The 22,638-nt window shown below is 36.9% G+C and overlaps 1 protein-coding gene across 4 annotated transcripts in view; it reads left to right on the top strand.

Annotated features, from left to right (window-relative positions):
- Nucleotides 1–22,638, top strand: part of TTC37 (tetratricopeptide repeat domain 37) — a 112,177-nt gene that overhangs the window by 66,717 nt on the left and 22,822 nt on the right. For 3 of the 4 annotated variants that reach the window (XM_042943792.1, XM_042943801.1, XM_042943781.1), the window contains exons 30-37: nucleotides 595–672; nucleotides 3,479–3,603; nucleotides 4,402–4,525; nucleotides 6,049–6,270; nucleotides 7,108–7,180; nucleotides 9,956–10,009; nucleotides 10,195–10,306; nucleotides 14,003–14,131. In XM_042943792.1, coding sequence (XP_042799726.1) covers nucleotides 595–672; nucleotides 3,479–3,603; nucleotides 4,402–4,525; nucleotides 6,049–6,270; nucleotides 7,108–7,180; nucleotides 9,956–10,009; nucleotides 10,195–10,306; nucleotides 14,003–14,131 — 917 coding nt within the window. Of the gene's footprint in view, nucleotides 1–594; nucleotides 673–3,478; nucleotides 3,604–4,401; nucleotides 4,526–6,048; nucleotides 6,271–7,107; nucleotides 7,181–9,955; nucleotides 10,010–10,194; nucleotides 10,307–12,188; nucleotides 12,509–14,002; nucleotides 14,132–22,638 lie in introns of those variants that run through there. The other variant, XM_042943809.1, reaches the window with a different exon arrangement.

The following is a 22,638-nucleotide window of genomic DNA, read 5'->3' as shown; positions in this document are numbered from 1 at the left end:
AACTCCTATTAGTTGTTAAGACATTTTTCTGCTTTCCCAAAGGGGACTGAACACAAGATAAAAATGAGACATGTCACATGTTGATGTATTTATTCTAAGCCTTTAGGGACTCCTGATAAATCTTTTCTTTCTTAACTAAGTATTGCTTAAATATTTTTCTATATGTAAAAGGTAAGTGCACATGAAAGCACTCAGTTTCCTGGCTTCCTAACTTAAACCACTAGTATATAAATATTTTTAAGATTGTTTGCTGTATACTTGAGTTAATGTCAAAACTTAAAATAGTGATACCATTGTTTCCTGTATTTAGATTAAGTTTTTTTGGAATATTTAAAACTCACGTGTGATGAATGATTTCACTAAATAAGAGATCACCTTATTCAAGTTCCTTTCCTGATAGTCTAAAATCTACATATTGTTTTTGGTGTACCAACTTATTAATATGTGAAAAACTTGTTATAGCTGACATTAAAGAATTAGATGAATGAAATGAAGAAAACAAGAATCTGTAGATTCAGTTAAAGAAGAAGAGTAAAAGAATGCTGTTTCACAGAGCTAATTTAAAATACATGCCCCCCCCCTTTTTTTTCCCAGGGCAATGTTATTGTTACAAAGTGTGGAAGACCAAGATACTTATAATGTTACAGTAAGAAATTATGGCAGATTATTATGGTAAGCATATTTTTTCCCCATTAATTCTGTGAATCTGTTAGACTTTTCTGGTGAAAGCTATGGGACTAGTGAGGTGGTGATGAATCCAGAGTAATGGAACATGTAGAGATGAGTGGGCTGATGATTATGTCCTCTGGATACATAATCTCCTCAATACTGGGCTCTGTTAATACTTTCCTGTTTCTCTAACGGTACCTAGTGGCACTGTGCTTTAGTGAGAAGCAGATTTAGAACTGATGGTTGTAGACTATACAAGAGAACATTTCAAAGAGAGGCGTTGCTGTCTGTATAGTAGAACCCTTGTTAATTGGAAGAGAAATTGGACTTATTCTCATTTGCATGCTATATATATTTACACTGGGAATGGACTTTAGAGATCCATTAATATATGTATTAATGTATGTATTACATACCTTAAATAAATTAATATATTTCATTAATTTTTAATTAATATTAAATAAATAAGTATTAAATAATATATGTATGTATCCATAAACAATTTAAGGTAGCCAGCCCTCTTTCCTTCCATCAAAAAAGAAAAAAAAAAAGCCCTTTTAAAATTTTACAAAGGGGCGCCTGGGTGGCTCAGTCGGTTGATCATCCGACTTCCTCAGGTCATGGTCTCGTGGTTCATGGGTTCGAGTCCTGTGTTGGGCTCTGAGCTGACAGCTCGGAGCCTGGAGCCTACTTCAGATTCTGTGTCTCCCCCTCTCTCTCTGCCCCTCCTCTGCTCATGCTCTCACTCTTTCTCTCTCAAAAATAAATAAACATTCAAAAAATAAAATTGTGCAAAAAATTTTTTGTGTATGTATATTTTGGGATGGAGAGAGAGCTGTATAGCTTTTTCAGATTCTCAAAGACTTTTGACTGAAAAATAATTAAAAAAAAAAGATTAAAACCTAGGTATTTTAGAGAATAGAATTAGGTCTGGAGAATAGAAGTGTTATGGGGCAGTGGGGGGAAGGTTTTTGGCTTCAGTTAGAGAGGTGTTCCTCAAGCTGAAAACTGCCCCCAAATTGAATGATCAAAACTGTAGTTTGATATTTTGAGGTTAGTGCCTACATCTTTTAAAGAGGTACATACTAGAGATCTGAGGTAGCCAGTTATTTTCTTTTATATTTGTGTAACTGAAAAATATCCATAGACAGGAAAATACTATTGTTCTGACTGCTCTTCCTTCCATTTATCTTAAACTGTTTTGTTTAGGAGTTCATGGAGTTTTGTTATTTCTAAGATTTTGTTGTAGCAGAAGATAGGTTATAAGAAATTATATGGAACAAGTATCTGTTCTCTTTAGTTTTGATGTAATGTAAATATTTTAGAAGAAAATCTCTATCTCCTATTGAAAATAGATCATCTTTTTAATTTGTTTTATTATGAAATACATTAAACATGCAAAATGCAGTAAGTAGTATAGAACGTAATTTAATGAATATGAATAGTCACTGCTCAAATATAACAGATCTTAAAATTGTCCATTGTCTTCAGGGTGTTTTTTTTTCTTTTCTCTTCCCAAAGAAAAAATTACAAGTAAAGTTGAAGCCCCTTGTGCCCTTTCTAGTTCTATTCTTTTCTCTACAAAAGTAATCACATGTTTGAAGATAGTGTTTTTTTTTAAATTAATATATGTATATATCCATGAACAATTTAAGGTAGCCCTCTTTCCTTCATCAAAATATTTACCAAAATTTGAGGGTTTTTTTTTTTATTTTAACAAATTTTTTTTAAAAATTTTTTTAACGTTTATTTATTTTTGAGACAGAGAGAGACAGAGCATGAACGGGGGAGGGTGAGAAAGAGGGAGACACAGAATCTGAAACAGGCTCCAGGCTTTGAGCTGTCAGCACACAGCCCGACGCGGGGCTCGAACTCACGGACTGCGAGATCATGACCTGAGCCGAAGTCGGCCACTCAACTGACTGAGCCACCCAGGCGCCCTGGGTTTTTTTTTATTTTAAAAACCTTAAATTTTTTTGCTTTTTAAAATCTTTCACCTTTATGAGAACTAATTTTAGAACCAAAGATTGTATTTTTAGCTCCCACACACACTCCTCAAGATTAAAAGGATTTTCTAAAAAGATTTCCAATAACACATTAAAAATAGAAACAGCTTGTGATTATAGTGATGGATACCAAAAATAAGAATCTCAAAGCCACAGTGTATCATTTCCAGGTGATGGCAGCTACTCTTCATCTTTAAATAAGCAAAACAATTATTTTTTTGTTGTTAAAAAGTATTGTACTTTTATCATATGTAACAAGTTTTACTTTTCTTCCTATTAAATACAGAAAAGGTAATCTATAGTTTTATCTGTGGAATTTAGTGTATCTTTATACTTCCAAAAAAAGGATGTGCAGGTAAACACTTTACACAAAGGCTAGGTTTGATTTTGACTAGGTATTTTATGACTTTAGTTAAGCTTGTCAAAGATGCTCGGACAATACTCATAGGGTAATATTCAACCCACATATGTAGCTTAAAGAGTTCTGTATAGAAGTTAACTTCAAATTATTTTTTATAACTTGGGATTTTAGTTCAAGTTCGTTAATAAGAAAGACTCTGTAATTTAGCCAAACTAATCACTTTCACATGTAATTTAAAGGAAGCAAATTTTGAAGTTAAATTACCCCAGTGCATCTTATTTGAAATAAACAATACGCCTTTTATTTTATCTTTTCTATAGCCTTAACAGTGATAGATGAGGTAGGTGAAGGTATTAAAAGAACCTTAGTATCTCTCTGTATTTTTATGATGTAAACCAAAAAATTTTTTAATATTAAAAGTAAGTTATGTTTTGCTTCTTAGTTCCATTGGTGAATATGATAAAGCTATCCAGGCTTTTAAGTCAACACCTCTTGAAGAGTTAGAAGACATCATAGGTTTTGCATTGGCTTTATTTATGAAAGGTCTATATAAGGAAAGCAGCAAAGGTGAGTATGTTGCTTGATGCTAAAGGGCACATCTTACTTTTCTAGGGCTGAGTGGAATTTAATTACAACAAACTTACATATAGAAAGATGGAACATTGAAATGGGAACAGGACTTGCAATGTTTATTTAAATCTGACTAGTAACCAGGAATGACACTAGGTACTTTTTATCTGTTTCCTTATTTAATACATTATTTTGATGAATAGGCCTTATAGCAGTGTTATGAGCTGAGTATTTATCTTTATTATTTACGTGAGGAAACTGAGGCCAAAGATCACTTAAGGTAGAAATACACGTTACCACCTGAAAGCAGGTCTTTGCTTAAGTGTAAATTTCTGATAAATGAAGACCTTAACCGTTGTTAGTAATAGTGTGTTTTATTTTCTCCAGAAATGCTCATTGAGTACATTCTCATGTATATATAAAGACCCAATCTATGTGTGTGCAGCTCATTTTAAGTATCTACAGCTTGATGGAGTTACTGGTATGCATGTGAGAATTTTCATGATATCTCAATGGCTACAAGTCTTCACATCTCTTAAAGACTTCCCTGTAAAGATAGAAGTTGGGGAATGTCCCACAATAATCCTAACGATATGCCCAGTATCACCTTGAGCCAGTTAAACCAAGTTAGATTATTATAAATGTTTGTTCTGTGCACTTGAAAATAAGGGAACAATAACATGTAATTATAGTTAGACCTTTAAAAAATAAGATTAGAAAGGGAGAAATTTCACTATTTGTCAATCAAAATTGTGTTTATATTGTTTTGTTTCTGTTTCCAACTCTGTGTAATAGCCTATGAGAGAGCCTTGTCTGTTGTTGAATCAGAGCAGGACAAAGCGCATATCTTGACAGCTCTAGCAATAACAGAGTATAAACAAGGAAAAATGGATGTAGCCAAGACATTGCTATTTAAATGGTATGTATGGTTGACATCAACACTTCATGAGACCAGATACTTAAACATTGGATTAAAAATTGGAATAATGTAAAATGAGGCTTTTAATGTTGGATCTTTTTGGTGAACAAAAAAGATGGGACTGAACCAGTTGTGAACTGAAAATCATAGGTGGAGCTAGAGATCATGGCTTAATTCTTAGCTCTGGATCCATCCAGTCCTTCAAAAGCATCCTGTACTCTCTGTGTATTATTTTTTTGTTTAAAAGAGTAATCGAGGGGCTCCTGGGCCTCGGTTAAGCTTCCACTTCAACTCAGGCCATGATCTCACGCTTCGGGAGTTCGAGCCCCACCCACATCGGCCTCTCTGCTGACAGCTCAGAGCCTGGAGCCTGCTTCAGATTCTGTGTCTCCCTCTCTCTTGCCCCTCCCCCTCTCACACTCTTTCTCTCTCTCAAAAATGTTTATGTTTATAAAAAAAAAAAAAAGAGTAATTGATCACTTGATCTAATAAGATGTTAAATCTTTAATGAAGGCATTTCTAACTGGCTTTTTTTTGTTGGCCTCTTTGGTCCCCAAAGAGATTTCTTTCTCTTTCTTTTTCAAGTTAACCTGATAAAATAAAATTCATTTAAAATTAAAACTTAAAAAAAAAAAATCATAGCAGGGGTGCCTGGGTGGCTCAGTTGGTTAAGTGTCTTAGCTCTTGATTTCAGCTCAGATTGTGATCTCATGATCATGAGTTCGAGCCCTGCATCAGGCTTCTGCTGAGTATGGAGCCTGCTTGGTATTCTCTCTCTCCCTCTGTCTTGCCTCGTCCGTGTTCACACTCTCTCTCCCTCTTTGTCTCAAAATAAATAAATATTTTAAAAAAGTAAATAATAAATAAAAATAGAAAAATTATATCAATATATTGTACCTATTTCTATATTTTTTGGAATAAATTAATAAAATAACAGCCTATGGTATCTATGGTTATTTACATGGTTATATGGTTAATTATCTAAAACTCAAACCACAAAACGCTATTTGTACTTGTTTCTAAAACTTAGATATAGGGGCGCCTGGGTGGCTCAGTCGGTTAAGCGTCCGACTTCAGCTCAGGTCACGATCTCACGGTCTGTGAGTTCGAGCCCCGCGTCGGGCTCTGGGCTGACGATGGCCCAGAGCCTGGAGCCTGCTTCCGATTCTGTGTCTCCCTCTCTCTCTGACCCTCCCCCGTTCATGCTCTGTCTCTCTCTGTCTCAAAAATAAATAAACATTAAAAAATAAAAATAAAAAAAAAAAATAAATAAATAAAACTTAGATATAATGAACAGAAAAGAAATTTGGCTGTTGCACTGTGGAAAGCTCTTGGTATTTTTAATGCTTTAGACATTCAGGGAAATTGCTGTCCCTAGAAGCCAAGGAATCTGTTTTATGTTTATCTTAAATTTGAACTAAGTTTGGTGAATCTTTAAGTAAATTGCTTTTTTACTAAATGTTAAATATGTTTTAATACTTAGAGACTAGTGTACTTTGGCTAATAGTTAAAAATGTTTACAGCTCTATCTTAAAGGAACCAACCACAGAAAGCCTTCAAGCCTTGTGTGCTCTAGGATTGACAATGCAGGATCCTACACTGTCAAAAGCGGCACTTAATGAATTACTGAAGCACATCAAACAGAAAGACAGTAATTATCACAAGTGCCTTCTTTCTTCAGCAATTTATGCACTGCAAGGCCGCAGTGTGGCAGTGCAGAGACAAGCATCTAAAGCTGTTCACAGGTAAGTTCTGTGCTTGTGAACTTGGAATAACTATACTTGATGAGCTGATCTTTGACACTGGGAATATAAATATAAATGTAAAATCAGGTAAACATATGTATTTGGAAACCAGAACGTGGTTTTATGAAACTGCACTTAGGAGCAGTTACCTGTTAGTCAGGTAACTAACTATACACATTATTTCGTCTACAAATTTTTTTTTTTAATTCAGTTGATAAGGAGATAAGAGAACAGAAATTTTGCACTTACTCAGGTTAAGTCCTGAACCTCATTTTAATACAGAAGCCCTTGTTTATTCTTTCATTTATTTATTTTTGCCCTTATTTATGCTTAAGCTTGTGGTATTGCCCATTTGTTATCTGATACTGCCCACTTTGATGGTCTTAGGAATTTTTTGGCCACTCAAACATTCATTAATGTCTTCAAAATTTAGAAAATAGAAAGCTGTTATTACTAGTAACAGTAGTTATTTGTTTTATTTTCGGTAGTGAAGTGTTGTAAATGTAGTTTGTTTTTCCTTCCACAATTTTCATCTCCTTGTGTTTTCCTTGAACACAACATATTAAATTTCCTTAGCTTTTCTTAATCTCATGGCTTTGTAATCATCGTATTACTGATTTTTCCCTCTTATTTTCATAAGGACTCTTGATGTATATAGGAGATATGTTTTCTAAAAATTAAGGCGCTTTCATTCACACATAGACAATTAATATGAACTTGTTTTAGAGGTCGACAAGATTTTGAACTTAGGTACTAAGTAAAATGTTGGTTACTTTTACTTTTTGTGGTTAAAGTGTCTCCCATCTCTAAGCCTTCTGCTTTTGATTATCCCTGTAGTAACCCAGCTGATCCTGCTCTTTGGTCTCTGTTGTCCCGAGTAGTTGCTCAGTATACTCACCGAAGTGCAAAGGTGAGTAGTGTTCTAAATTCTGGCAAAAAGATAAAATAATTTGCGATGTAGTGAATAATATAATTTCTTAAAGTATTAGCATTATCATTCTGGGAAACAACGAATACAGCCAGATTTTCCATTAGTCATTCAACAAGCAGTACACTGAGTTTTTTTCATGCACTATTGTACTAGTTCTGGCAGGCATTATGAAAGATACAAAGAAGTAGGTGGACTTTTTAATACCTACAAACTATGTTAATGGCTATGTAGTTAGGTTATGTTTATAATGTTGCTATTTAGGGAGAATTAACTATTGTGTTTCTGAATCCCAGAAGATGGTTTTATCTAAAAGTTCCTTAAAGATAAGAAATTAAGAATGAGAGGGGCGACTGGGTGACTCAGTTGGTTAAGCGTCTGACTTCGGCTTGGGTCATGGCCTCCCGGTTCATGGGTTCATGCCCTGCGTTGGGGTCTGCGCTGGCACCGTGGAGCCTGCTTCTAATCCTCTGTATCCCTCTCTCTCTGCCCCTCCCCTGCTCACACTTGCTCTCTCTCTCTCAAAAATAAATAAACATTAAAAAAAAGACCTAAAAGGGGCGCCTGGGTGGCTCAGTCGGTTAAGCGTCCGACTTCAGCTCAGGTCACGATCTCATGGTCTGCGAGTTTGAGCCCTGCATCGGGCTCTGGGCTGATGGCTCAGAGCCTGGATCCTGCTTCCGATTCTGTGTTTCCCTCTCTCTCTGCCCCTCCCCCGTTCATGCTGTGTCTCTCTCTGTTTCAAAAATAAATAAATGTTGAAAAAAATTAAAAAAAAAAAAAAAAAGACCTAAAAAAAAGAAATTAAGAGCTGGAACATTGGTAATGTCTAAAATCTAAAAATGTGAATCACAACATGAAGTTATTCTTTTTTTTTTTTTTTAATTTAAGTTTATTTATTTTGAGAGAGAGAGAGAGAGAGAGAACATGTGAGTCAGGGAGGGACAGAGAGAGGGGGAGAGAGAATCCCATGCAGGCTCTATGCTGTCACAGGGCTCAAACTCATGAACTGTGAGATCATGACCTGAGCTGAAACAAAGAGTTGAATGTTTAACCAACTGAACTACCCAGGCACCCCAAAGTCATTGATGTTCTATGAAAGGAATTATGTATTATATTTTAGTTCATAATAACCAGATATTTTTAGGAGTCTATAAACTATTTTGTTAACTTCTGTGGTTACTAAGCCCTTTCAGAGTTACTTAACTGGTTGGTAAACATAATGGTAGTAGCTAATATATTTTGAACCTTATTACATCTAATAATTCCACTGTCTGGAGTGTGTGGGGGTCTGCTTTTATTTTTTATTCCTACTGGTTTTCACACATGGTAGTACAAAGAACCTAGAACATCATCATTATTACTAGAATAAAGTACTTATTATGTGCCAATTACTGTATATATTTTGTCCTTTAATCCCAACAATCATATGAAGTAGCTCCAATTAATGTCCATTTTATAGAGGACACATGAGATGTAGATATTAAATAACTTGTGCAAAATCACAGTCTTTGTGGTGATGGATCATCCCAGATCTAACTCCTGAATCCTCCTTCTACTTTCTGTGTTTCTTTTTTTCTTTTTAATTTCCTTTTTAAATTTTTTATTTATTTTGAGAGAGATAAAGAGAGCAAATGGAGGAAAGGCACAGAGAGAGGGAGACAGAATACCAAGCAGGCTTCATGCTGTTAGCGCAGAGCCCAACGTGGGACTCAAACTGACAAACTGTGAGATTATGACCTGAGAGCCAAAATCAAGAGTTGGACGCCCAACTGACTGAGCCACCCAGGCACCCCTGTGTTGTTTTCTTTTTTTTTTTCCTCTTTTATTTTTTTTACATTTATTCATTTTTGAGAGACAGAGAGGCAGAGCAGAAGCGGGGCAGGGGCAGAGAGAGAGGAAGACACAGAATCTGAAGCAGCTCCAGGCTCCGAGCTGTCAGCACAGAAGCCGACGCAGGGCTCAAACTCAGAAACTGAGATCATGACCTAAGCTGAAGTAGGATGCACAACCGACTGAACCACCCAGGCACCCCTGTTTTCTTTTTAATCCATCTTCTATTTGTTTTATGTTGACATATTTTTTAAAGTTTGTTTTTAGTGTTCTTTATGTGGTAAATGTGATGTGCAAAACATTTCTGATACTCCAATTCCAATATAAAATGAAGAGAACAGTATACTTCTGAAATAAAATAAAATCATTCTTATAATTCACTTTTTTTTTTTCCAGGTAAAATGTCTGGTTGAATTTTTAAAAATTAAGGATTTCAAATTGACTTTACAAAAACTATGATATATATATTTTTCTCATTTTTAGTATTGAGTTGATCACTAATCAGTGATTAGTTTCAGGCTCTCTGAACTTTGGCTATTCATTTTACTAGGGACTACAGAAATTTTTAAAATACTAATATTTCCGTGGAGTAAAACCATATTAATCTTAAAATCACTTTTGAGATTCTATGTCTCTTTCAATCTAATCACAATTGTTAGAAAACACGTACTTGTGGTTAGTATAAAATTATGTAACTTTTAGTATTTTAAAAGAGCAGAGTTGAGATCATCCTAGTAGAAAAGATTTTCTTTCATAAAAATACTTAACTTGTCTCTTAATGCAGTAATAAATTGATACTTCTGGAGTTTGGAAGTTGTAAATATGATAAAACTGAACTTTTCAAATGATTTAATGGAAAGAATTTATCAGTCTTAATTTTTACTACTTGTGAAAGTTTATCTAAATAATTATTTTCTATTATAGGGAGGTGCTGTTGCAGGAAATGTGGCTCATATTTTGGACTCAAATCATGGAAAGGTTAGTTTTCCCCAGTACAAAGGAAATGTCCTACTTATTAAATAATATTATTGGTAAACAATAACAATTTTTCTCCCTAAGTTTAAGAGGTTACATTGTACCCAATAGAGGCCTGCTTTTAGCCAGTTTGAAAGTCACTGAGCTATAAAGATAATTTGTTAACCCTCTTCTTTTCTCTTATGCAGAAGGCGTTACTGTATACTGCGGTAAATCAGTTAGCTATGGGAAGCAGTTCAGCAGAAGCTGAAAAAAATATTGCACTAAAGACCATTCAGAAAGCAGCTCTTCTTTCTCCAGGTGAATATAATATAATCCATTTCATTAATTCAAATTTTGTTGGTCTTGCATTTGAGGCTTATGGGTACAAAGTTTGTATTTTCATGAAATAAAAGGGAATTTTAAGAAAATAAGGTTTTGCATATTATTTGATTATCTACATTTGGCTGTTGATAATTAAGTGGTAATAAATTCTTGAAACAGGCTGAATGGAATATCTGCATAAGGATACTTTATTATCCTTGATTGAAAATCTGAATTCTGTATTTTCATGGAATAGTTTTATTTCTGTTTTGCATCTGTCTGGTTTAATGAGGTTTACCTATAGCTGCTAAATTATTTAATGAACATGTTTAGTCATTTTAATTATCTTTATGGGTAGTTAGCTCCTTGAGGAGTGGAGGTGTGTTCTGTGGTAATGTTGGAATGCCAAGGTGATGGCCTCACCTGAGCAGCTCTTTTTGTGTCATGTGTATACCATTGATCACACTGAGGGAGTATATACGACTGCATCAGCATACTTGCATTATCACTGCTGAAGAAATGCCCCAGAGCACTGGAATACCTGTGGGCTTATGAAGCGTACTTTTACTAATATTATTTTTAATATGACATGTAGCATTAAATAATTTATTCCCGTAGAGCACTTCAAACATTTGTTAGATCGGAATAGTTTTGCTTTTGGCTGGGGAGTGTTAGGAAACAAATTGTACAAAATAAGTCCAATGTTGTCTTCACGATAAATTATAAAGATCCTAACTAAATGGCTAAATATCTAGTAATTCAGAGATTATTTTATAAAACAAGTAAACAGACCAATATCTTATTGCTTATTCCTTGTTTCATTTATGTAATAGAACAAAAAGAGACCCTAAACATTTCAATTTGTTTTTGTTGTACATTGGATAAGTTTTTGATTTTTAGAGGTGTTTTCATGGAAGTATTGGATTAAAAAAAAAAAAAAAAGGCAGGGGGTGCCTGGTGGCTCAGTTAGTTAAGCATCTAACTCTGGATTTTGGCTCAGGTCATGATCTCAGCATTCATGAGTTTGAGCCCTGTGTGAGGCTCTGTGCTAACAGTGTGGAGCCTCGTTGGGATTCTCTCTCTCCTCTTGTCTTTCTGCCCCTCTCCTGCTTGCGTTTTCTTTTTCTCTCTCTTTCAAAGTCAATAAATTAAAAAAAAAAAATTGGATATAATTACTCTCAAGGATTTTTACTGTGAATCTAGTATGATAAAAGATCTGTTAGGTTTTGATTGTATGCGGGGCATTAAATGTTAAAAAGGTGACATTGCCCACATAAGGTCTTCTGTAATGATCTTACTTTCCCATATTATCTGGAGAAATATATACTCAAAGATGCTTAAAACAGAGCCTGAGTGATGAAGATGAATGCCTGTCTGAGACTTGGTTTTGGAGTCCAATAAAAGTAAATGTAATTGTAGTTATGGGTAGTAGCATATACCTAGTCCTTGTAGTTGAATAAAGTATAGTTTTGACAGATGGTATTCAAAGGAATCTTTTTAGAAATTTAAATATAATTCCAAGAATTTAGAATCAAATTTTTAAAAATCCAATTTCTGCTAGATTATTGCTTCTGTGATATTAAAAGATATTTTTAGCAAACTATATTTAAAAAATTTGAGGCGCCTGGGAGGCTCAGTTGGTTAAGTGCCGACTTTGGCTCAAGTGATGATCTCATGGTTCATGGGTTCAAGCCCTGCATTGGGCTCTCTGCTGACAGGTCAGAGCCTGGAGACTGCTTCAGATTCTGTGTCTCCCTATCTCTCTGCCCCTCCCCCTTCTCGTGCTCTGTCTTCTCTCTCAAAAATAAATAAACATTAAAAAAATTAAAAAATTGAGGTTTGTAATAAATATATTTTATGCTATCACTTTATTTCATAGGGAATTTGAAGTTGCTGAATAGTCTGGAAGACTAAATGAAAACAGCAGTTCTTTTGAAATGTGACAGAAGAAATTGCTGCCAACTAATGTCCATCTCCTCCCTCCTGTAATCTAAACTATAGAATACCCTAAGATCTCTAAGGGACTTCTTCACTTAATCTTAGAAATATGTCAATGTTCAGAAATTATTAACTAACTGGAATTTAAATAAAAATTTGAAACTACAAAAAAAAAAAAATCAGAAATTGAGTCTACCTCAGTTGGAACTTTAGATTTTAGACCTGATGACACCCGAGCCATCATCCAGTTCATTTGTTTTATAGAAAAATGAGTCCTGAAGGGAAAGCTGGCAGAGTTAATTAATGTCATTGTTAGACCTAAAACCCAGATCTAAGAGTCATGTGCCTTTCATTATACATTAATCAGATCCCATAAGTTCTGAGGGATGGTTCCCATTTCCTTATTCTAGAATTTGATTATATCTTTTGTTATTTAAAATAAAGTAGTCATTATTTCAGGCAGGAATTATTTTATAATATGGTGGTATGCATTTAATTTTTTTGTAAAAATTTTTTATGTGCCTAAGATTTCTAATGATTCTTATACTATTATAGCAGTAATACTGATCCTCTATAAATGAAGTAGAGAAACATTTCAGACATTTGATAGGGGATATATATTAGATGGAGCAGTTAGATACAAAATATAAAATTGAAGCTAAAATTTTTGTTTAAATGACACTCTTTTTAGCTAGCACCCCTTGTGGGATTAAAAAAAAAATTTTTTTTTTTAACCGTAGAGGGACTAACATACAGGCCATGCAAATATTAACCTGCAAAATATGACTTCTAAAATAAAAAGCAAAAAATAAAAACTCTTCTAAAGTTCCAAGTTCTTTTTCACCTTGTCTTCACAACTGCCTTTCTTAAAAAGAGGCATCTGTCTGCATAATCTCTATTATTACCACCTCAGTCTCAGTCCACTGCTTCCCCCTCTCCCCAGAAGAAGCTATCATGGTGTGAAGGAAGGAAGGAAGGAAAGATCAAATCGATGAAGGGATATATAATCATAGAATTCCTTCATTTGGAATGATAAAATGGCTTTCACAATTGGCTGTTAGAACATATGTAAATGGAGTTATCTTGAGCTTTTCCTTTGACTCAGACTTTTCTTAAAAACTGAGAAAGAGTGTTATCTTGCTTTTCCTATGATTGAACCTTTAATACAGAGATTGAATGATAAACATAAATGTCTCTTTGAGACTTGTCCTTGGTGTCCAATGAAAGTGAATATAATTGACTTTTCTTTTTTTGTTGTTGGTTTCAGTAGTAGAATTTAGTGAATCATCACTTACATGTAACCCAACAGTGCTCATCACAAGTGCCCTCCTTAATGCCCATCACCCGTTTAGCCCATTCCCCCACCCACCTCCCCTCCAGTAACCCTTTTATTTTCTCTATAGTTGAGTCTCTTATGGTTTACCTCCCTCTCTGTTTTTATCTTATTCTTCTTTTCCACAATAGAACAGTACTCTAGGCAGCTGAGCTAATCAGCCATGGAAGAGCTTAAGGATATTTCTCATCCTTTGCTGTATTTTGAAAAAAAAAAGCAAATCTTGAAGAATGAATGTAGTAATATGTCTTCTGAAAAGAAGTATAGTTTTCCTTTAAGAAAATGATTTTTTTTCTAGAGATATAATTTATTTTATTTTCAGTTTAATTTTTTGGTATTTATAAACTCCTACTCTCATTTTTGGTAGCTTTTCAGCAATATGTTGATATTAACAAGCCTTCTAACATATTTCCTGTGTTTAGGTGACCCTGCCGTCTGGGCTGGGCTAATGGCAGCCTGTCATGCTGAAGATAAACTGGCTCTAGTGGACAACACTGAGCCGAAGAGAATGGATTTGTACTTGGCCCTGTTATCTGCTGTTTCTGCTTCAAGTAAGCTTAAACAACCATTTCATACATGATGAATTCAGGGCAAAGTACTCAGAAGGATATTGACAAAAGGTAGTGGGCACACTTAGCGCTACACTAAAGGCTATTATGTTCTCATCAGACAAAGCTTAAAAACAAGCCTTGAAAAGATGAAATCATTTTCAAGGGGCTTAACTTCCTACAGAACAAAGCCCAAGAACATTACAGAAATACAAAAATGTTCAGCCTTCAACAAGGTAAAATTAACAATGTCTGGTGTCCAGTTAAAAACAGAATAGGCATGCAAAGAGGTAGAAAAATACCACCCAGGGGCGCCTGGGTGGCGCAGTCGGTTAAGCGTCCGACTTCAGCCAGGTCACGATCTCGCGGTCTGTGAGTTCGAGCCCCGCGTCAGGCTCTGGGCTGATGGCTCGGAGCCTGGAGCCTGTTTCAGATTCTGTGTCTCCCTCTCTCTCTGCCCCTCCCCCATTCATGCTCTGTCTCTCTCTGTCCCAAAAATAAATAAAAAACGTTGAAAAAAAAAAATTTAAAAAAAAAAAAAAAAAAAAAAAGAAAAATACCACCCATAGTGAGATAAATCACTCAATAGAAACAGATCCACAGGTGACATGATAGAAGTCTCTTTAAAACGTAATTGTTCAAAGCACACATTACAACAATAGCCCAAAGGATAAAAGGGGAAAATGGAAGTATTCTGTTATAAAATTACATTGTAAGTGAAGTGGTATAATATTACTTAAAGGTGGACTGTGACAGGTTAAAGATGAATACTTTAAAATTTAAAGTAGATACTAAATAGAGTTATAGTTAATAAGCCACCAAAGTAGATAAAATGAAATCATAAAAAATAATCCAAAGAAGAGGAAAAGAGAACAAAGACCAGATAAGACAAATAGAAAACAACACATTAGTTAAACCCAACCATATTGGTAGTCAAGTTAAATACCCTAATTAAAAGGCAGAGATTGTCAGATTGATAAAAAAGCAAGAGCCAACTATATACTGCCTAAAAGAAGAATAGATAAAATATAAATTTATATTTAAACATAAAGATGAAAATAGCCTAAAAAGTGAAAGGATGAAAAAAGATATTCCATGTCAACACTAATCAAAAACAGGTGAGGGGCACCTGGGTGGCTGAGTCAGTTAAGCATCTGACTTTAGCTCAGGTTATTATCTCACAGTTCTGGAGTTCAAGCCCTGCATTGGGCTCTGTGCTGACAGCTCAGAACCTGGAGCCTGCTTTGGATGCTATGTCTGCTTCTCTCTCTGCCCCTCTCCCACTCATGTGCGCGCTCTCTCTCTCTCTCTCTCTCTCTCTCTCTCAAAAAAGAATAAACATTAAAAAAAAAAAAAGAAAGTTGAAATGGCACTGCTAATTTCAGGCAAATTAGATTTCAGAGCAAGGGATATTGCCAATGATACAGAAGGCCATTTCATAATGGAATCATTTCATCAAGAGAACATAACAAGTCTAAGCATTTAAGCACTAAGTAGCAGAGCTTCAAAGTACAAAAAATCTGCATTATATTTCACAATAAGATGGGTAGAAAAAATTAAAACTTACGGAAAAATGTACGAAGCAAAAACTTACAGAACTGAAAGGGATAGACAAATCCACAATTATAACTAGAGATTTAGTAATCTTTTGATAATTGACAGAACAATTGGACAAAAAAATCTGTAAAGATATAATAAAGACTTGAACAACACTGTCAACTAACTTGACCTAATTGGCCTTTGTGGAATACTCGAATAACAGCAGAAGGCCTATTGTCAAATGCATGCAGAGCATTTACCCAAATCTTTTTTTTTTTTTTTTTATTTTTTTTATTTTTTTTATTTTTTAATATATGAAATTTACTGTCAAATTGGTTTCCATACAACACCCAGTGCTCATCCCAAAAGGTGCCCTCCTCAATACCCATCACCCACCCTGTCCTCCCTCCCACCCTGCCCTCCCTCCCACCCCCCATCAACCCTCAGTTTGTTCTCAGTTTTTTAACACTCTCTAATGCTTTGGCTCTCTCCCACTCTAACCTTTTTTTTTTTTTTTTCCTTCCCCTCCCCCATGGGTTTCTGTTATGTTTCTCAGGATCCACATAAGAGTGAAACCATATGGTATCTGTCTTTCTCTGTATGGCTTATTTCACTTAGCATCACACTCTCCAGTTCCATCCATGTTGCTACAAAAGGCCATATTTCATTTTTTCTCATTGCCACGTAGTATTCCATTGTGTATATAAACCACAGTTTCTTTATCCATTCATCAGTTGATGGACATTTAGGCTCTTTCCATAATTTGGCTATTGTTGAGAGTGCCGCTATAAACATTGGGGTACAGGTGCCCCTATGCATCAGTACTCCTGTATCCCTTGGATAAATTCCTAGCAGTGCTATTGCTGGGTCATAGGGTAGGTCTATTTTTAATTTTCTGAGGAACCTCCACACTGCTTTCCAGAGCGGCTGCACCAATTTGCATTCCCACCAACAGTGCAAGAGGGTTCCTGTTTCTCCACATCCTCTCCAGCATCTATAGTCTCCTGATTTCTTCATTTTGGCCACTCTGACTGGCGTGAGGTGGTATCTGAGTGTGGTTTTGATTTGTATTTCCCTGATAAGGAGCGACGTTGAACATCTTTTCATGTGCCTGTTGGCCATCCAGATGTCTTCTTTAGAGAAGTGTCTATTCATGTTTTCTGCCCATTTCTTCACTGGGTTATTTGTTTTTCGGGTGTGGAGTTTGATGAGCTCTTTATAGATTTTGGATACTAGCCCTTTGTCCGATGCGTCATTTGCAAATATCTTTTCCCATTCCGTTGGTTGCCTTTTAGTTTTGTTGGTTGTTTCCTTTGCTGTGCAGAAGCTTTTTATCTTTATAAGGTCCCAGTAATTCACTTTTGCTTTTAATTCCCTTGCCTTTGGGGATGTGCCGAGTAAGAGATTGCTACGGCTGAGGTCAGAGAGGTCTTTTCCTGCTTTCTCCTCTAAGGTTTGGATGGTTTCCTGTCTCACATTCAGGTCCTTTATCCATTTTGAGTTTATTTTTGTGAATGGTGTGAGAAAGTGGTCTAGTTTCAACCTTCTGCATGTTGCTGTCCAGTTCTCCCAGCACCATTTGTTAAAGAGACTGTCTTTTTTCCATTGGATGTTCTTTCCTGCTTTGTCAAAGATGAGTTGGCCATACGTTTGTGGGTCTAGTTCTGGGGTTTCTATTCTATTCCATTGGTCTATGTGTCTGTTTTTATGCCAATACCATGCTGTCTTGATGATGACAGCTTTGTAGTAGAGGCTAAAGTCTGGGATTGTGATGCCTCCTGCTTTGGTCTTCTTCTTCAAAATTACTTTGGCTATTCGGGGCCTTTTGTGGTTCCATATGAATTTTAGGATTGCTTGTTCTAGTTTCGAGAAGAATGCTGGTGCAATTTTGATTGGGATTGCATTGAATGTGTAGATAGCTTTGGGTAGTATTGACATTTTGACAATATTTATTCTTCCAATCCATGAGCAGGGAATGTCTTTCCATTTCTTTATATCTTCTTCAATTACCTGCATAAGCTTTCTATAGTTTTCAGCATACAGATCTTTTACATCTTTGGTTAGATTTATTCCTAGGTATTTTATGCTTCTTGGTGCAATTGTGAATGGGATCAGTTTCTTCATTTGTCTTTCTGTTGCTTCATTGTTAGTGTATAAGAATGCAACTGATTTCTGCACATTGATTTTGTATCCTGCAACTTTGCTGAATTCATGTATCAGTTCTAGCAGACTTTTGGTGGAGTCTATCGGATTTTCCATGTATAATATCATGTCATCTGCAAAAAGCGAAAGCTTGACTTCATCTTTGCCAATTTTGATGCCTTTGATTTCCTTTTGTTGTCTGATTGCTGATGCTAGAACTTCCAGCACTATATTAACCAGCAGCGGTGACAGTGGGCATCCCTGTCGTGTTCCTGATCTCAGGGAAAAAGCTCTCAGTTTTTCCCCGTTGAGGATGATGTTAGCTGTGGGCTTTTCATAAATGGCCTTTATGATCTTTAAGTATGTTCCTTCTATCCCGACTTTCTCAAGGGTTTTTATTAAGAAAGGGTGCTGGATTTTGTCAAAGGCCTTTTCTGCATCGATTGACAGGATCATATGGTTCTTCTCTTTTTTTTTGTTAATGTGATGTATCACGTTGATCGATTTGCGAATGTTGAACCAGCCCTGCATCCCAGGAATGAATCCCACTTGATCATGGTGAATAATTCTTTTTATATGCTGTTGAATTCGATTTGCTAGTATCTTATTGAGAATTTTTGCATCCATATTCATCAGGGATATTGGCCTGTAGTTCTCTTTTTTTACTGGGTCTCTGTCTGGTTTAGGAATCAAAGTAATACTGGCTTCATAGAATGAGTCTGGAAGTTTTCCTTCCCTTTCTATTTGTTGGAATAGCTTGAGAAGGATAGGTATTATCTCTGCTTTAAATGTCTGGTAGAACTCCCCTGGGAAGCCATCTGGTCCTGGACTCTTATTTGTTGGGAGATTTTTGATAACCGATTCAATTTCTTCGCTGGTTATGGGTCTGTTCAAGCTTTCTATTTCCTCCTGATTGAGTTTTGGAAGAGTGTGGGTATTTAGAAATTTGTCCATTTCTTCCAGGTTGTCCAATTTGCTGGCATATAATTTTTCATAGTATTCCCTGATAATTGTTTGTATCTCTGAGGGATTGGTTGTAATCATTCCATTTTCATTCATGATTTTATCTATTTGGGTCATCTCCCTTTTCTTTTTGAGAAGCCTGGCTAGAGGTTTGTCAATTTTGTTTATTTTTTCAAAAAACCAACTCTTGGTTTCGTTGATCTGCTCTACAGTTTTTTTAGATTCTATATTGTTTATTTCTGCTCTGATCTTTATGATTTCTCTTCTTCTGCTGGGTTTAGGCTGCCTTTGCTGTTCTGCTTCTATTTCCTTTAGGTGTGCTGTTAGATTTTGTATTTGGGATTTTTCTTGTTTCTTGAGATAGGCCTGGATTGCAATGTATTTTCCTCTCAGGACTGCCTTCGCTGCATCCCAAAGCGTTTGGATTGTTGTATTTTCATTTTCGTTTGTTTCCATATATGTTTTAATTTCTTCTCTAATTGCCTGGTTGACCCACTCATTCGTTAGTAGGGTGTTCTTTAATCTCCATGCTTTTGGAGGTTTTCCAGACTTTTTCCTGTGGTTGATTTCAAGCTTCATAGCATTGTGGTCTGAAAGTATGCATGGTATAATTTCAATTCTTGTAAACTTATGAAGGGCTGTTTTGTGACCCAGTATATGATCTATCTTGGAGAATGTTCCATGTGCACTCGAGAAGAAAGTATATTCTGTTGCTTTGGGATGCAGAGTTCTAAATATATCTGTCAAGTCCATCTGATCCAATGTATCATTCAGGGCCCTTGTTTCTTTATTGACTGTGTGCCTAGATGATCTATCCATTTCTGTAAGTGGGGTGTTAAAGTCCCCTGCAATGACCACATTCTTATCAATAAGGTTGCTTATGTTTATGAGTAATTGTTTTATATATCTGGGGGCTCGGGTATTTGGCGCATAGACATTTATAATAGTTAGCTCTTCCTGGTGGATAGACCCTGTGATTATTATATAATGCCCTTCTTCATCTCTTGTTACAGCCTTTAATTTAAAGTCTAGTTTGTCTGATATAAGTATGGCTACTCCAGCTTTCTTTTGGCTTCCAGGAGCATGATAAATAGTTCTCCATCCCCTCACTCTCAATCTAAAGGTGTCCTCAGATCTAAAATGAGTCTCTTGTAGACAGCAAATAGATGGGTCTTGTTTTTTTATCCATTCTGATACCCTATGTCTTTTAGTTGGCGCATTTAATCCATTTACATTCAGTGTTATTATAGAAAGATATGGGTTTAGAGTCATTGTGATGTCTGTATGTTTTATGCTTGTAGTGATGTCTCTGGTACTTTGTCTCACAGGATCCCCCTTAGGATCTCTTGTAGGGCTGGTTTCGTGGTGACAAATTCCTTCAGTTTTTGTTTGTTTGGGAAGACCTTTATCTCTCCTTCTATTCTAAATGACAGACTTGCTGGATAAAGGATTCTCGGCTGCATATTTTTTCTGTTTAGCACACTGTAGATATCGTGCCAAGCCTTTCTGGCCTGCCAAGTTTCAAAGGAGAGATCAGTCACGAGTCTTATAGGTCTCCCTTTATATGTGAGGGCACGTTTATCCCTTGCTGCTTTCAGAATTTTCTCTTTATCCTTGTATTTTGCCAGTTTCACTATGATATGTCGTGCAGAAGATCGATTCAAGTTACGTCTGAAGGGAGTTCTCTGTGCCTCTTGGATTTCAATGCCTTTTTCCTTCCCCAGTTCAGGGAAGTTCTCAGCTATAATTTGTTCAAGTACCCCTTCAGCACCCTTCCCTCTCTCTTCCTCCTCTGGGATACCAATTATGCGTATATTATTTTTTTTTAGTGTATCACTTAGTTCTCTAATTTTCCCCTCATACTCCTGGATTTTTTTATCTCTCTTTCTTTCAGCTTCCTCTTTCTCCATAACTTTATCTTCTAGTTCACCTATTCTCTCCTCTGCCTCTTCAAGCCGAGCCATCGTGGATTCCATTTTGTTTTGCAATTCGTTTAAAGCGTTTTTCAACTCCTCGTGACTGTTCCTTAGTCCCTCGATCTTTGTGGCAAGAGATTCTCTGCTGTCCTGTATACTGTTTTCAAGCCCAGCGATTAATTTTATGACTATTATTCTAAATTCACTTTCTGTTATATTATTTAAATCCTTTTTGATCAGTTCATTAGCTGTTGTTATTTCCTGGAGATTCTTCTGAGGGGAATTCTTCCGTTTGGTCATTTTGGAGAGTCCCTGGCGTGGTGAGGACCTGCAGTGCACTTCCCCTGTGCTGTGGTGTATAACTGGAGTTAGTGGGCGGGGCCGCAGTCCGACCCGATGTCTGCCCCCAGCCCACTGCTGGGGCCACAGTCAGACTGGTGTGTGCCTTCTCTTCCCCTCTCCTAGGGGCGGGATTCACTGTGGGGTGGCGTGTCCCGTCTGGGCTACTTGCACACTGCCAGGCTTGTGTTGCTGGGGATCTGGCGTATTAGCTGGGGTGGGTAGGCAAGGTGCACGGGGGCTGGAGGGGCAGGCTTAGCTCACTTCTCCTTAGGTGATCCGCTTCAGGAGGAGCCCTGTGGCAGCGGGAGGGAGTCAGATCCGCTGCCGGAGGTTTGGCTCCGTAGAAGCACAGAGTTGGGCGTTTGCGCGGAGCGAGCAAGTTCCCTGGCAGGAACTGGTTCCCTTTGGGATTTTGGCTGGGGGATGGGCGGGGGAGATGGCGCTGGCGCCTTTGTTCCCCGCCAAGCTGAGCTCTGCCGTCCGGGGGCTCAGCAGCTCTCCCTCCCTTTGTCCTCCAGCCTTCCCGCTTTCCGAGCAGAGCTGTTAACTTATGACCTCCCAGACACTAAGTCGCGCTTGCTGTCGGAACACAGTCTGTCCGGCCCCTCTGCTTTTGCCAGCCAGACTCGGGGGCTCTGCTTGGCCGGCGAGCCGCCCCTCCGCCCCGGCTCCCTCCCGCCAGTCCGTGGAGCGCGCACCGCCTCGCCGCCCTTCCTACCCTCTTCCGTGGGCCTCTAGTCTGCGCTTGACTCCGGAGACTCCCTTCTGCTAATCCTCTGGCGGTTTTCTGGGTTCTTTAGGCAGGTGTAGGTGGAATCTAAGTGATCGGCAGGACGCGCTGTGAGCCCCGCGTCCTCCTACGCCGCCATCTTCCGGAACCCTCTACTTCTGACATCTTACCCAAATCTTAAATGGGCCATGAAACAGGTCTAAATAAATTTAAAGGGCTTCAAATCATGTATAAAGCATATTGTCTTAATACAATGGAATTAAAAACAAGTAACAGAAAAATATCTGGAAAATTCTCAAATATTTAGAAACTAAATAAATACTTTTAAGTAATCCAGTTCAAAGAATAAGCTAGAAGGGAAGTGAGAAAATATTTTGAACTGAGTGAAAAGGGAAAAACAGCCTTTCAAAGTATTAAAAGCACTGCTTACAGAGAAATGTGTAGCATCAAATGTCTATATTAAAGCCTTCAAATCAGTGATCTCATCTTCTCCTTAAGAACTAGAAAATGGAAGATGAAATTATACCCAAAGTAAGCAGAAGAAAAGAAGTAATAAATAGTAGCGATCAGTGAAATAGAAAATTAACAAAAGGGGCGCCTGGGTGGCTTGGTCGGTTAAGCGTCTGACTTCGGCTCAGGTCATGATCTCACGGTCCGTGAGTTCGAGCCCCGCGTCGGGCTCTGTGCTGACGGCTCAGAGCCTGGAGCCTGTTTCAGATTCTGTGTCTCCCTCTCTCTCTGCCCCTCCCCTGTTCATGCTCTGTCTCTCTCTGTCTCAAAAATAAATAAACGTTAAAAAAAAAAAAATTTAAAAAAAAAATAAATAAAATAAATAAATAAATAAATAAATAAATAAAAGAAAATTAACAAAAGTGAAA

This window comes from Panthera leo, chromosome A1 (genome assembly GCF_018350215.1).
Source record: "Panthera leo isolate Ple1 chromosome A1, P.leo_Ple1_pat1.1, whole genome shotgun sequence".
Lineage (NCBI taxonomy): Eukaryota > Metazoa > Chordata > Mammalia > Carnivora > Felidae > Panthera > Panthera leo.
The sequence above is the reverse complement of the archived record's forward strand: the minus strand, read 5'-3'. Positions and strand labels throughout refer to the sequence as shown.